The sequence below is a fragment of the Mustela nigripes genome, chromosome 14 (assembly GCF_022355385.1).
Source record: "Mustela nigripes isolate SB6536 chromosome 14, MUSNIG.SB6536, whole genome shotgun sequence".
Lineage (NCBI taxonomy): Eukaryota > Metazoa > Chordata > Mammalia > Carnivora > Mustelidae > Mustela > Mustela nigripes.
In genome coordinates, this window is record NC_081570.1 from 14610409 (window position 1) to 14623600 (window position 13192).

The 13192-nt window shown below is 60.9% G+C and overlaps 1 protein-coding gene across 3 annotated transcripts; it reads right to left on the minus strand.

The window, feature by feature from the left end:
- Window positions 1-279: 279 nt before the first annotated feature.
- On the minus strand, window positions 280-12562 carry SH2D5 (SH2 domain containing 5). Of its 3 annotated transcripts, none has more exons than XM_059375087.1 (11): window positions 12495-12562; window positions 11836-12010; window positions 8451-8579; window positions 8012-8092; window positions 7430-7504; window positions 6287-6433; window positions 4760-5008; window positions 4423-4597; window positions 3989-4097; window positions 3375-3534; window positions 280-2509 (listed from the first exon to the last, which is right to left on the minus strand). In XM_059375087.1, the coding sequence occupies exons 2-11, from the start codon at window positions 11998-12000 to the stop codon at window positions 2306-2308; spliced, it is 1494 nt and encodes a 497-aa protein (XP_059231070.1). In that variant the 5' UTR covers window positions 12001-12010; window positions 12495-12562; the 3' UTR covers window positions 280-2305. The 3 variants fall into 3 exon arrangements, with proteins under 3 accessions (XP_059231070.1, XP_059231069.1, XP_059231071.1); XM_059375086.1 differs by having other exon boundaries at window positions 8012-8095; XM_059375088.1 differs by lacking the exon at window positions 11836-12010 and having other exon boundaries at window positions 8012-8095; window positions 12495-12560.
- Between the last annotated feature and the right edge of the window lie 630 nt (window positions 12563-13192).

The window sequence follows — 13192 nt, forward strand, 5'->3', positions numbered from 1 at the left end:
CCGGGCCAAAATCCCACGGCTCAGCCAAAGTCCCTCCAGCCAGAATGGCAACTGTCATTTCCCTGCAGGAAGTACCCACTGAGGATTTTAACAGAAGAGACAGGATTTGAATTAATCCACCTATGCTATTCCTTCAGGACATCCTGAGCCCCTGAGGACAGGATCCCTCTGGTTCACCACCCAGCACCAGCTAAAGTTACGGTTGGCAAACCAAGATAGGCAAACTGGACAAAGACCCTGACTTTCAAAGGAAAAGTCTGTGCTAGACAATCGGAAGAAATGCATTTTATTTGTTTCAAGTGCACACAGTAAGGAGAGCGGGTTACCCAGATGGTGCCAGTTGGAACAAAGAGAAAACTGATCTATGGTTAAGACATTGAAGCATCTGCACACGTGGGTCAAAACCCTTGCCCTATGCATACCACGCGATGAGTACTGTGTGAAGGAATGTTAAAGTGCTTTGAGAACATTCTTGATACCTTGTCCACATGGAGGATATGCTCAATGATACCCATCTCTCACAGAGGTAGGCTTTGGCCCCAGGCCAGGCCCGTCGCCAGGTCATAAACACATGTCTCCGGTGCTGTAATTCCAGCACCCCAGGACACCCCGTGTCGGCAAACCCCTCTCTTTGCCAGGGAAATGTGAAACCAGGCCTCCCACGAGAGACCATGGGTTCTGGTGGAGATGGCTATAAATTGAGCCCCAGTTCCCCCTCCCATTCAGTGTAAACTCAGTGTTGTGGTTCCAGTGAGGAACCTCCTACCCCTGCTATCCCTTGTGATGAATGACATGGTCCCCAGCCCAGCCCATTCCCTAGGCAGGAGGTTGTCAGCTGGGAAGCCAAGGCCTGACCTCCAGAGGAGCCTCCCTTCTTTCTCTTCCATCAGGGCCGCCCTCTTCCTCCCAGGAGTCAGAAATCATCATTTTCAAGGCATAGAACTGTCACATCCCACTCCCAGATGTGGGAGAGGGCAGCCCCCAGATTCGTGACTTGGCCTCTGCCTCAGGAATAGAAGTTCCTCCAAAGTGAACCTGTTCCCTAAGTAATTCGGTACATGTGTCCATCTTTCGAGCTTACTTGTTGTAAAGGCGCTGGGTACCTGTCACTCACTGCAGGGCCACTACGTTAGGCCCAAGTCATTTCCCTGTTACCCCACCCACCCCGCGAGGCCCAGGCCCCTCTGGCAGGACCCAAATCAGTTCCACCTTTGGGTGGTTCCGCTCTGAGTCCAACCCCAGTACGGCAGGCCTGGTGAGGCGGCCCCTGATAACCATGGCCAGCACCCCGTTGTGGGGAGTGGGCCAGAATCAGGTGGCTTCCCAGGCAACCCCCAAACCCAGACCAGCCCGCAGGATGAGCTGAATAGGACCCTGGTCACCCTGCACACCTGCGGCTCACTGCGGGCCCCTCCTGGTCAAATGCACAAAGGAAATGAGCCTGTGTGTGTGTGTGTGTGTAGGGGTGTGTGTCCCAGTGGTCCTGAGGGTGTGGGGGCAGGAATCACAACCCTGTGGATTTGATTGGCGACAATCCAGCCTTTCTAAGCATCACAGAGTTTCTTTGCGCTGTTGGCTCACATCCCTTCTAGAGCAGGTGTCCGCATGTGTGCGAGCGTGGGGGAGGGTGCGCAGCTCTTCGTCCATCCTGCCTTTCCATGCCCTCCTAAGCTTCATTCCTAAGAATGGAATTCACAGAATTCAATGGAAGACTCCCTCGCTGTCAGATGCTGTGAGACACAGGCTGTGCTCTGCCGGCGGGTGCAGCTGGGCCCAGCTGCCAGGCCTGTCAGCTCCTCCGAGCGCTCTCCGTTTCTCTCCTGGAAAGGGTGGCTCACTCCCAGGTCTGAGGACTCACTCCAGCCTCCCCAGTCACCTCTCCCTCATGTGCCCGCCGCCTCAGTCAGGTACTGTCTGGAGACTCCCGGTCAGGGCCCCGAGGGCTGGCCTCTTTGGGAGAGGACCACATCCCTCATGAACAAACCTTCCTGCCCCCTCAGAAAGTTCCCCTCCCAGCAGTAAAGTGAAGCCCAGAGACAAGCATCCGAAGTCACCCAGCAGGTGACTGGAAAGCCTGGAGCTCCGCCTGCCCCGCCTACAATCTCCGCGGGCCACATGTCTCGTGAGAAGCCACCAGCGATCCCCAGTGTCAGGGCTCCCCCCTACCACAGGCGGTGACGTGATGGAAGACTGGTCCGAGGGGCAGAGTCGGCGGGTGGAACTGGTGACCAGCAGGGCAGCAGAGGGGCAGGGCGGCCTGGTGAGGCCCAGGAGCCAGGGCGAGGTAGGGCCGGGGGCTCGCCTCCTAGCCCAGGCCCTGCAGCTCTGCCTCGGACTTGGCATGGCCAAGGGGCCGCAGTGTCCGGGGGGGCCTGCCCTCGGACCCGCAGTCCTGCTCTTCGTAGCCAGGGTTCAGGCGGCCCATGTCAAGGGAGCAGAAGAGGCTGCGCTCCGTCCCAGCGTGGTGCTCCAGCAGGGCCTCCAGGCTGGCAAACTCGGCCGGCAGGTGCTAGGGCGGAAAGGGCTGAAGCTCCAGCTTCCCTTCCCCCACAGCTCCGCTCTGGGCACCCCCCATCCCCTCACAAGGGATCCTGCCCTACTTCAGAAGGGAGGAAATTTGACCTCAGAGAGGTCACCATCTTGCCTATGGCAGAGCCAGACACTGTCTCCTCTCTTTCTGTCTCGCCAGCCTGGACGGGACTGAGCCATTTATCTTGTAACAAGTGCGCACATCCAGCCCCTGGAAACCTGTGACTCAAGACCAAGACTCCAGACCAAGACTCCAGACCTGGAAGCCCAGAGGCTGGGTGAGGTTAGGCCAGTGTCTGCCCCTCTCTGAGTCAGTTTCCAGCTCCACTAAAAGACGGGCTAGAGCGTGGGAAAGCCACTTTTAAGAGCCGGGATTCCTATAGAAATGGGAAGCATGACCAGGGCCCAAGACTCTGAGGGCACCTGGGTGGCTCCCACAGTTAAGGGTCTGCCTTGGGCTCAGATCATGATTTCAGGGTCCTGGGATCAAGCCCAGGGTTCGCTCCTCGCTCAGTGGGGAGCCTCTTTCTTCCTCTCTCTCTGCAGATCCCCTTGCTTGTGCTTGCTCTGTCTCTATCAAATAATTAAATAAAATCTTTAAAAAAACAAAAAAAAGCCCCTCTGGAGGCCTGAGGGTGGGGCCAGCTGGACCAATGACAAACTAGATGGAGAGTTAGTTAAATAAGGGGTGTGGCCAGAGAGAACCAATGGGGTACCATGATGAGGCACGTGCCCCCCCCAGCTCACGTTATAAAGGGTGGGACTTGTAGGGGCGGGGCTTTCGGGGGGCGGGGCCCCAGGCTGGGCCCAGTGGCAAGGGCGGAGCAGGCTGCTTGCTTGCTCACCTCCACGCAGTAGCGGCCCAAGTGGTTCCGGAAGACCTGGTGGGGGACCACACCACACTGTGTCCGCACCGACAGGCACCACTGGCCACTGGTGCCGGGCTCGGGCCACAGCAGGAAGGCCCCAAGCACGTCTCTCCGCAGCAGGGCGAGGGCGCTGGGCCTGGAAGGGCAGCGGGGAGAGGCTGAGGGCAGGACTCCGGCCTCACGTCGCTCCCCGGGGTTGAGGGCATCATCTGACCCCTCTGCCAAGGGAAGCTTCCTTCCTAAGAGGCGCTAAGGGGCCCTTGACTGCTGACCGCTGCAAGACCCACCCTGGAGAGTTTTGCAGAGGTGGCGGTTAGGAAGCAGCTGCCCTGTGACAGGCGAGGTGCTGAGAGCTTTCCTTGAGTGACCCCATTTGATCCTCTCCACAGGCCTGCGATTATCCCCATTTCACATTTGAGAAAACAGGTCCAGTGGGGGAAGCCCCTGGCCCGGGCCCACCAAGGCCAGGACAGCTCTGTCTCTGTCCAGGAAGGTGGTACACCTCAGGGCCCCTGGGCAACCCAGGATCCATTCCTCTGCCCAGCCCAAGGGGCTGCGTGCGCACCAGCCGGGTCAGGCACCCCCCGTACCTGGAGATGCCAGCAAAGGCCCAGATGTTCTCCGTCAGGCTCCCCTCGCTCTCCACCAGACAAGAGGGGCCACCAGGCCCCCGGGGCCACGCCTCCCACGCGGCAGGAACTGTGGAGACCACCGAGGGGTCAGAGAGAGGGAGAAGCCGCCCCACAGCTACCAACCCCATCCCTGCTATGCTCATCTCCTCACCAAGTCTCCCCCGCGCAGAGAGGTCCACCCACGGGCACAGCCCACACGCACCCACCGGCTCACCAGCTGAAGCACACCCACAGCTGTCTGATCACCTGCGCAAGCCCCCAGGTGTGCACACCTGGCTGCACACTCACGTGCACACAGGCAGATGCACACATAGGCTGAGCCCTCTGATTCACAAGGACGCACCGGGCCTGCGCCCCCGCACCCACGCGGCAGGCGAGCCCCGGGGACTCACAGGCCTCCCGAGCGGACAGCTGCAGCTGGGTCTCGTAGGTGCAGCCGCGGTAGGCCCCAGAGCGGATCACCTTGCTGCGAATGGCCTTCTTGCGTACCAGCGTGGGCGAGCAGTAAGGATTCCCCAGGCGGGCATGGCGGGCCCCGCCTCGGCCTTCGGACTCCGGCAGCTCCTTCTAAGGCACCGAGAGGGGCCCACAGGGGCAGGCCGACTCAGGCCCCGGCCCAGTCAGGCAGAGCCCCATGCTGCTGCTGTGCTGCATTCCCCTCCCATGACCCCCAAACCCTCATCCAATTCCCTCGTCCACTGCCCGCCCCACAGCTGGGGTGCTGCGTACCCCACTGCCCATGGGCCCCTCTGCTGGCAGCCGCCGGAAGGAGACCAGCGCGTGCACATTCTGTGAGAGCTGACCACGGCCGAATGGTTCCCGTACTAGGCCAGGGGGGCCCCCAGGGCTGGACAGCTGCTTCGGGGCTATGTCCCCTGCAGACCCCAGGCAGGGCTCAGGCTGTGCGCGCTGCTCAGGGTGCTGCAGGAGGTAAGCGAGCTGGAAGGAGCGGCAGAGCAGCAGGTGCAGGATCTGGACCTGCGGAGGAGGAAGAGGCTGGCTCAGGTGGGACGGGGCCCCTGGGGGACTCCTTAGATGGCAACCCACTCGCTATTAGCGCGTGCAGCCCTCGGCTTGGGATTCTCTGCCCCATCCTTCCTGGGAAAACTCCCACTCATCCCTCAAAACTTCACCACCATGCAGTTCCCCCCAGCAGCTTCCTTTGTTCATTGAACAGATCCTGAGCCCCGCTTTGTTCCAGACGTCACACTTGGAGCTGGGAATACACAGGCTAAATGCACGCCTGCCCCTAGCTTGACTACCCCACCCCATGTCCATTTCCTTTTAGAGGATCAGCTACGAGCCCAGGCCCTCCAATCCCACAGCCTGGGCTCCAGTCCCAGCTCTGCCACTTAGGGGCCGCTGTGTGAATCTGGGCAGACAGACGGGGGACTCCCCATCCCCACTTTCCTGTGCTCTTTCAGTGAAGTAGAGCACAGAGAGCCACCAGCATAAGCCTACCGCTCTGGGGCCAGTACGTTCTACGCCCCACATACATTGCCCAGCCCCAAAATATTGGAGCTGTGAGCTCCGGAAGGTCAAGGGCAGTGTCTCAGCCCCCTGTCCTTCCAGGAGCCCACACAAGAGCTTGAAATACAGGGCTGACGGCAAATGTTGCTAGCTGGCACCAAGCCCAGCCCCTGCTGGCCACATAGTCATCTGCCAAGTCTCTGCTGATCATGATGGCCGTGCTGGCTTTGGCTTCTGGGATCCACCCATTCACCCACTAGCCCCACAGGGCCATGCACCAGAGCAGTTCAAGACCTGGCCCCAGTTTCTACTGTCAAAGAATTCCATCGTCTGTGATTAGGGACAGACCAATGACAGTGTGGTTCACGTTCTGAGACCTCAGAAGGAAGAGTGGTCCAGAGGACTCAAGGTAGAGGACTCAAGGTAGGCTTTAGACACATAGGCTGGCCTTAAAGGGCAAGCTGGAATTTGCCATAAGGGGAAGGGAATTCCAGGCTAAGAGCATGAGCAAAAGCCTGGCAGAGTGACTATCCAATTTCTAAGCACATGGCCTGATCCCCATGTCCAGGCCCTGGGGAATGCTGAGGCCACTAACCTGCTTTTGTGGGGTCCTCAGTGGGCAGAGACACAGAAGGAGCCAGTGCGGGAAGGAGTGGCTGCCTGGAGGGGACTCTGGCCAGCTTAGCTGAGCCCCCCGAGGCCTAGATGCCTGGAGCCCATGCTGATGCACGGCACATCCCCAAACCCAGCCTTGGTGGTGGCTCCCCTGCCCCGGGCCCCAGGTACCTCTCCAGGCTGGTTGCCCACGAAGAGGTGGCAGAAGAGCTTGTTGGCCGGGCTCTGGGGGTTTCGGGCCATGAAGGCGAACTGGCAGTCAGCCGGGCACCAGGTGGAGTAGAGGATGCGCCGCAGGGCGTGAGCCATCAGGAGCACCTGGGGAGGAGCGGGCAGGAGGGGCTCCGTCAGCCCCACGTGGCCTCTAGCTGCTGGCCCAGGGGGTGCCCGCCCTGTGGGTCCCACACGCCTGCTGGCTGGCCTCTGGGGCCTGGTCTCCGGCCTCAGAGCCCAGCCTAACCCAACCCCCCCACCCCCAGCCCCTGGGGGAAGAACTCCTCCCTCCTCCCAGGCCTGCCCAAACCCTGCTTCAGATGGGAACGCTCAGCCTTCACATGCCCTCGGTCCTGTGCTCCCTACTGCCAACCTGCTGGCTGGGATCGTCCCCGCCCCCACCCACCCATGCTATGAATCCAAGTGGCAAAGCGCTCACTGCCTGCGGAGGCATGGAAAGAGGCAGTGGCCGGCGCCCTGGGGTGCATGTCTGGTGTCTGGAGTCGGAAACCGCCACTCTCTGGGTGACTTGATCAGGTAAGCACAGCCCTTTGAGCCCACGTGACACTTACTAAGTGGGGACGGTGCCCCCTCTGATGGGGTTGCGGGCGGGGGCCAGTGAGATCTCGTGCAAGTGCCCAGGACCTGACCGCAAAGCCTCAGTTCTGGGACGCACAGCTCTGGGACACGGTTCGCACCCATCTTAGGAGACCGGCCCCGGGGTTGTGGGGTACACAGTGCGACACAAGGTTAGTGTTCAACACACACTGGCTTGCCCCAGGACGAGAAGGACCCGCGATCAGGCAGGCACTCCCGACGGGCCTCCGGCCTGAGGCTGGCCGCTGGCCAACCTTGGGCAGATCCCCCCAGAGGCCCGCAGCCGGCAGAGAGGTGACAATCTTGACACTCAGGCCAGGAGGTAGCACCTGGAGCTTTTGGAGGGCAGGGCCGGGGGTGAGAAGCCTTTGCCAGGGACGTTCAAAGGCCCAGAGCAGGCTGGGGAGGCAGGGACGCTCGAGGGCTGGTGCAGGGCCGGGGGCTTTCTCAGGGAGGAGGACAGCGGTCCCGTCCAGTCCTCGCTGCCCCCACGCAGGCTCCTACCTCGCCCTCCCCGCTGTAGATCTTGAGGCCCTGAAGGCTGAATTTCAGGATGACAGCCCGGCGTCGGGGACAATCCTAGGTGGGAGAGAGTTGGTCGGGGCCGGGCGTTACCTTCCAGGCCCTGCCCTGCCTCAGGACCAGGCCCACCAGGCTACTCCGTCAACTCCTCTCCCGCTGCCAAGGGACTGGGCCCTGGAGAGTGGACTCCCCAGAAGCTGCGGAGGGGCGGATGGGGCCTGGCAGATCGCCCCCGAGCCAGGGTCTTAGCGGGCCACGCTATGACCATCCCCCACATCTCCACTGTGGCCTCCACCCATGGGAGGCAGGTCACGATTGCCCAAGGGAAGCGGTCCCGGGCTTTAAGGGACACAGCTTCAGGAGCCTGGGTGTGGTCGTCTCTGGGCCCACTTCTCAGAATGACTTTGGTCTTGCCCCCCCCCCCCGGGCCTCCCCCGCCCCATCTCTACGATTGGGGGGTTGGGTAAGATGGCCGCAGGGGCCATTCCAGCCTGACCCTCCCAGGCTGTGAACCCTGCTAGGGACAGGGACAGAGACAGGCACATGCCCGTCCTGGCTCCCTACCTTCAGTGCCCACAGCTGTTGCTGCACGAGCCACACGCTCTCCTGGGTGTCCAGGTCATCCACGGGGAAGGAGCCCACGTACTGCTTGGGGATGTGGTGAGGGCGGGAAGGAAGCCAAGCAGTCAGGACCAGGGCTCCTGACCGCATCCTCCAGACTCTTCCCCCCGCCCCGCCACCAAACACACACTGCTCTGCCGGCTAAGCTGGGGACAGGGACAGAGCACTGGACTCGGGAGTCTAGCAGGCCCTGCAGCCTTCCCAGCAGGTGGCCTTGGTCACGCCCCTCTGCCCCTCTGAGGCCCCATCTCCTCATCTGTGCCCACATGCATTCTAGAGTCCGGGTCCGCTGGGCAAGACAGGCATAGCTCCTCCCCACGCCCCAGGACCTGCACTCAGCTCCGGCCCACGAGAGCGCACCCCGTGGGGCGGCCCCACCCACCTGGGCGAACTTGGTGATGCACCTGGGCCGGTGAGGCGCAGGGCCGCAGTCAGAGGCCCTCCGGCCCCCTGCCCCGGCCCTCTGCATGGCCCCCAGGGTCCCCAGCTTCCAGCTCCACGGGAGAAAAGGCTGCAAAGGGCAGGGGAGAAAGGATGACTCCCAGGAACTCCCGCTCAGAGGCCGGGGAGCTCCCTGCCCCTGGAGATCCTTGCTGGGCCCTTGCCGTGTGCCAGACACTGTCCAGGGCACTGGGAACACAGGGAATACACGGCCCAGAATAAGATGACAGACTCCCTCCTGCCCTCGGGGAGCCAACAGGCTTGTGTGGAAGACAGTCACTGAACGGATCAATCAGTAAGATATGGAACATGCTAGATGGTGACAGAGGAGAGAGGAGGCGGGGAAATGCAGGCTGGGGGTTGCTGCAGTGAGGAAGGCTTCAAGGAGGGGAGAGCTCTGGGGGAGGAGCTTAAGGTAGGGATGGGGCAGGCCACCTCTGTGCTCTGGCCTTGGCCTGCCTCCAGGGTGGAAGTAGGGGTGCAGGCCATGGAACAAGCCTGTATAAAGTGCCAGGGAAGGGGCAATGCCTGGGAAAGTAGCACCTGAGAGGAGGAAATGTGACAGCAGCCACTGTGCAGAGGCACAGGGAAGAAAGCAGCTGACCCCTTGGCTAGACCTTACCAGAAGAGTGGGCCAGAGCCAGATTGGGATTGGCCTTTAATGTTACTCCCCAAGGCAACTGAAGCTGTGCCCTGTGGGCAGAGGGGAGCCATAGAAGGCTCTAGGCCAGGAGTTCTGTGACCTATGGGAATGGCCCATGAGCTTGGTGGCCTGAGCTCCTGAGGCTAGCGACGTGCTACACAGGCCCTGCCTCATTTGGCCAGCCTGACTGAAGGAGCCCTACCCCCCAACCCAGCCCAGGTTTTGGTCTTTCGTGGGGCCCCTTTCCCAAATCCACTAGTGGAGGAGAGAAGGAAACCTCCCTTACTAGACCACCCTCAAGTACAGGGAGAGCGCTCACTCCCCATTTAGAGCTCATGACCGCAGCTGGTGCACAATGAACACGGAATCAAGGCATCTTGAGAAAGAGTGGCTGATGGCCTCTGTCTGGGTGGCCTCATGACTCAGTTCCCTCAGTCCTTGCTGGGGCCAACTCAGACCCCACCTCCGTCTCCCATCCTGCCTGGCTACTCACCAGACTGCTTCCAATCACTGCACTTAGGATCAGAGAAATCTGGGTCCAAATGCTGTGTGACTTCAGGCAAACAGCCCTACCTCTCTGAGCCTCCATGTCTGCATCCCCAAAACCTGGGATCGAGTCAGGACTCCAGAACTGAATGGAGGAGCAGGCACCCAGCATGACCCCAGCGTGGCCTGGAGGAACACTTAACAGGTACACGGAGGGTGGGGGGACCCCAAAGTCTGCTGTTCAGGAGGGAGCTTGGGAGGGCAGTGAGGTCTGACCACTTTCAGGGCCCTCCTTGCACGGAAAGACAGGAAGACCTCTCATGCAAGGAGAGTGAGGCAGAGGGCGAGGCCTGCCTGGGAACCAGGATTCCTCCAGGAGAGAGCAGGTATTAGGGCGCTGGGCAGGAAATGGGTGTGTCCCGGGTGTGCTCAACCCACCCTCCTACAGACGCTCTCAGTGCCAGGAGCCCAGGAACCTCTCTTTCTCTGCCCAGACCTTTAGCCCCAGGCTCAGCCCGGGTGGGGGCGGCAGCAGCCGCCCACGACATTCTGGGAGCAACCCCTTACTTCACTTTCCATGAGCGGCCACGCTAGGAGAGCCAGAAATAAAGGCTGCACGGTCCCGTGGACGCTGTCCTGGTTCCTCCCTCCTGGACCCTCTCCCTGCTTTTCCGGCCTCACACCCTCCACTGTTTGATCCTGATCATTTTTTCACATCACGTCCATCACCTATTGTCCATTTTATGGTTTTTCAAATTTATCTTGCGTTTTTTGGTCCATTTGATGTTTAAATACAACCAAGTTAGATGCGTAACAGGCACAAAGGCTGTGTGGCTGCTGTCGCAAGGCGCTTCCAGCGAACTCGCCTTCTGTCATTATCACAGTATGGCCTGGGGTGCCCTAGACCCACACAGGTGGAGTCAAAACCCAAACCCCAAGTGGGGCAGAAGGGAGAGAGGGAGAGAGGAGAGTCTGAAAGGCAGTCAGCACACGTGGGAACAGAGAAGCAAAGACAAAATAATAGATAAAGGAGGGATGGGGGGAGGAGAGATGAGCACCTTTCCCATCCTGCCGGTGCTGACACAGCCCCTCAGACACTAAGGGTGTAAGACAGCAAAGAGCCACATGGGCCCTCAGGCACACTCACGTTCACACTCACACATGGCGAGACAGCTGTGTCTAGGGCTGCGAACCACCTCCTCCTTCCAGATACAGAAAGGCAGCTTTCCTGGGGACACTCCAGGGTCCAGATAGTGGGGGTGGGGAGCACCCCTTCACCTGATCCTTCCCCCAGGAAACTGGAAGTTTCTCTCTTCCTCTCTCCTTCCCAGTGCATGTCACCCCCAGGCCTGAATTTGAGGGTACCCAAACGAGGAAGGGTACCAGGCTCACCCCAACCCCAGAAACAGACCTGCTTACTCATTTTGGGCACAAACACACACTTATCTCTTTGGAGCACACTTGTTTTTCCAAGGTTTTACATAGGAACCTGGCTGGGCCAACACCATTCTAGAAGGACACCTTCGGAATGAGACCAGGGCTCTTCTTTTGTTCCTATGAGAATTTCCAGGTGGTTCTGCTTAGAGACAGGGTACTGGATGGGTTGACTTGCCTCCAGGGTCAAGGACAGAAGCCCTCTACTGCACTGCACCATGGCTGAGTTGAGTCATGGGGTTGGGGGGGGCGCTTTATAGCATCCTGGGAGACCACTCAGCCTGGACCCTGGGCTTAGCAAAGGGGCGCTCAAAGGGGTGAAGCCACTTGCCCACAGTCACACAGCATAAGGAAGAGCTGGGAAGCAAACCTGGGTCTCTGGGAGCTTTTGCCCTAGGCCATGGCAGTGTCCTTCTGCTTAGACTCCTCTCCCAAGTAAGCAGGGCATCCATCATGGGATCCAGGCGAGTCCCAGTCTATCCAGCTGCCCCAAACACCTCAGGGGCTGGGGGCTGATCTTACTGGCAAAACAGCTGCTTTCTCAGTCTGACTGCCTCCTGCCCAGATGGTCTGGGGCTGCCAGAGCCTCTCTGACAGCTGCCTCACCTCCACCACCTTTGGCTAAGCCTCACAGAAGAGCCTCCCCCCCACCCCCAACACACACACTCCTTCTGCCCTAGGCCACCCAAGCAGCCAGAGCTCAAGATCAGCATCATGGATTGTGAGGTCCGCAAGTCCTCTCAGCCTCCGTTTATTTCCTCACCTGTAAAGTGGGGATAGTAACAGCAGCTCCCTCCTGGGGTGGTACATTTATCTGCTCCTTCTGACAATATTCCAAGTGCCAGCTATGTGCCGGGTGAACGAAACAGAGTCCCAGCCCTTGGGGAGCGCCCAAGCAGGGCTGGGGCAACGTACTGGAAAACAACATTTCTGCGGGGCTTAAGTGATTTGGAGAAAAATACAGTAGGGTGAGGAGGATATATGATGTATGTGTGTGTGTGTGGGGGGGGGGGGGTGCTATTAATACAGGGTGGTCGAGGATGGCCTCTCCGAGCAGACGACTTGGAGCGGAAAGTGCTGTTTTCAGGATTCAGTGGGGGCGCTCCCCCGCGTGGGTCATTTGTCCTGCTATCATCGTCGCGCCTGTGGAGTGCGGCCAGGGCTTTGGGCTGACAGTCCCCGGCCCAGGGCAGAGAAACTCCCCGGACCGCCCGAGGGGCGAGTGAGGCAGGACGCTGGCGGAGGGACAGGGGAGGTGACCGCGGAGGTGATGGATGGCGACCGTGGCGGTGGCGGTGATGGAGGGAAGCGGCCGAGATGCTCCTCCCCATCCGAGACTTCCTCCCACCTCCGCGCCGAGGGTACCGAGCCCCGCTCCCGGCGATCCGCCAGCCCCAGCCCCGCTGCCCCGCGCGCACTCACCGCGCCCGCCGCGTCTCGAGTCCCGCCGCCGCAGCTCCGCGCAGCACCCCCGGCGCTCCCTGCGCGTCTCCGCCGTCCGCCCCCCGGCGCCCCCCGCCCGCGCGCCCCCCACGTGGCCGCGGGAACCAGCAGCCCGTATCACCTGGCGGCGGCGCCCAGCCCTGGCCGGCCAATCGGCGCCCGCGGAGCCGCTCCGGTTAGGCGTGTGGCCCAATCAGTGGCCGCAAGGGGCTCTGGCACCGCCCCCGCCTGCTCGCGCCCCGGCGCTCCGCCTTAAAGGGCCTGAGGGGTCCTTCCCGCACAGCGCTGTCCCCTCTTCTCTGGCTGAGGAGTCCGAGTGCCCAGGGCCTGGCTGGCGGTTCCCTCTTTGAGGAGACCTTACCCTCCTACTCCCTGGGAAGCTCCTCCTCCTCCAAACCGCGGCTCCCGCAGCTCCTCCTCCGGGAAGCCTTCCTAGACCACCAGTAACTCCTCCACCCCCTGCAGAGCCCTCGCGACTCTCGCTGGTCACGCCATTCCTCTTACTAGCGTGCAAGCGGCACTGATCAGCAGGGGCCTCCATCCCCAGGGCGCAGGACAGAGCCTGGTTGGTTCAGTGGTTGTCGTCTCGACGACCGAGTGAATGCGCTCCGGACCCGGCGTCCGGGGCACCCGGACCAGTCTCTCCTTTCCTCCCCTCAGCCTCGGAGGGCAGTGGG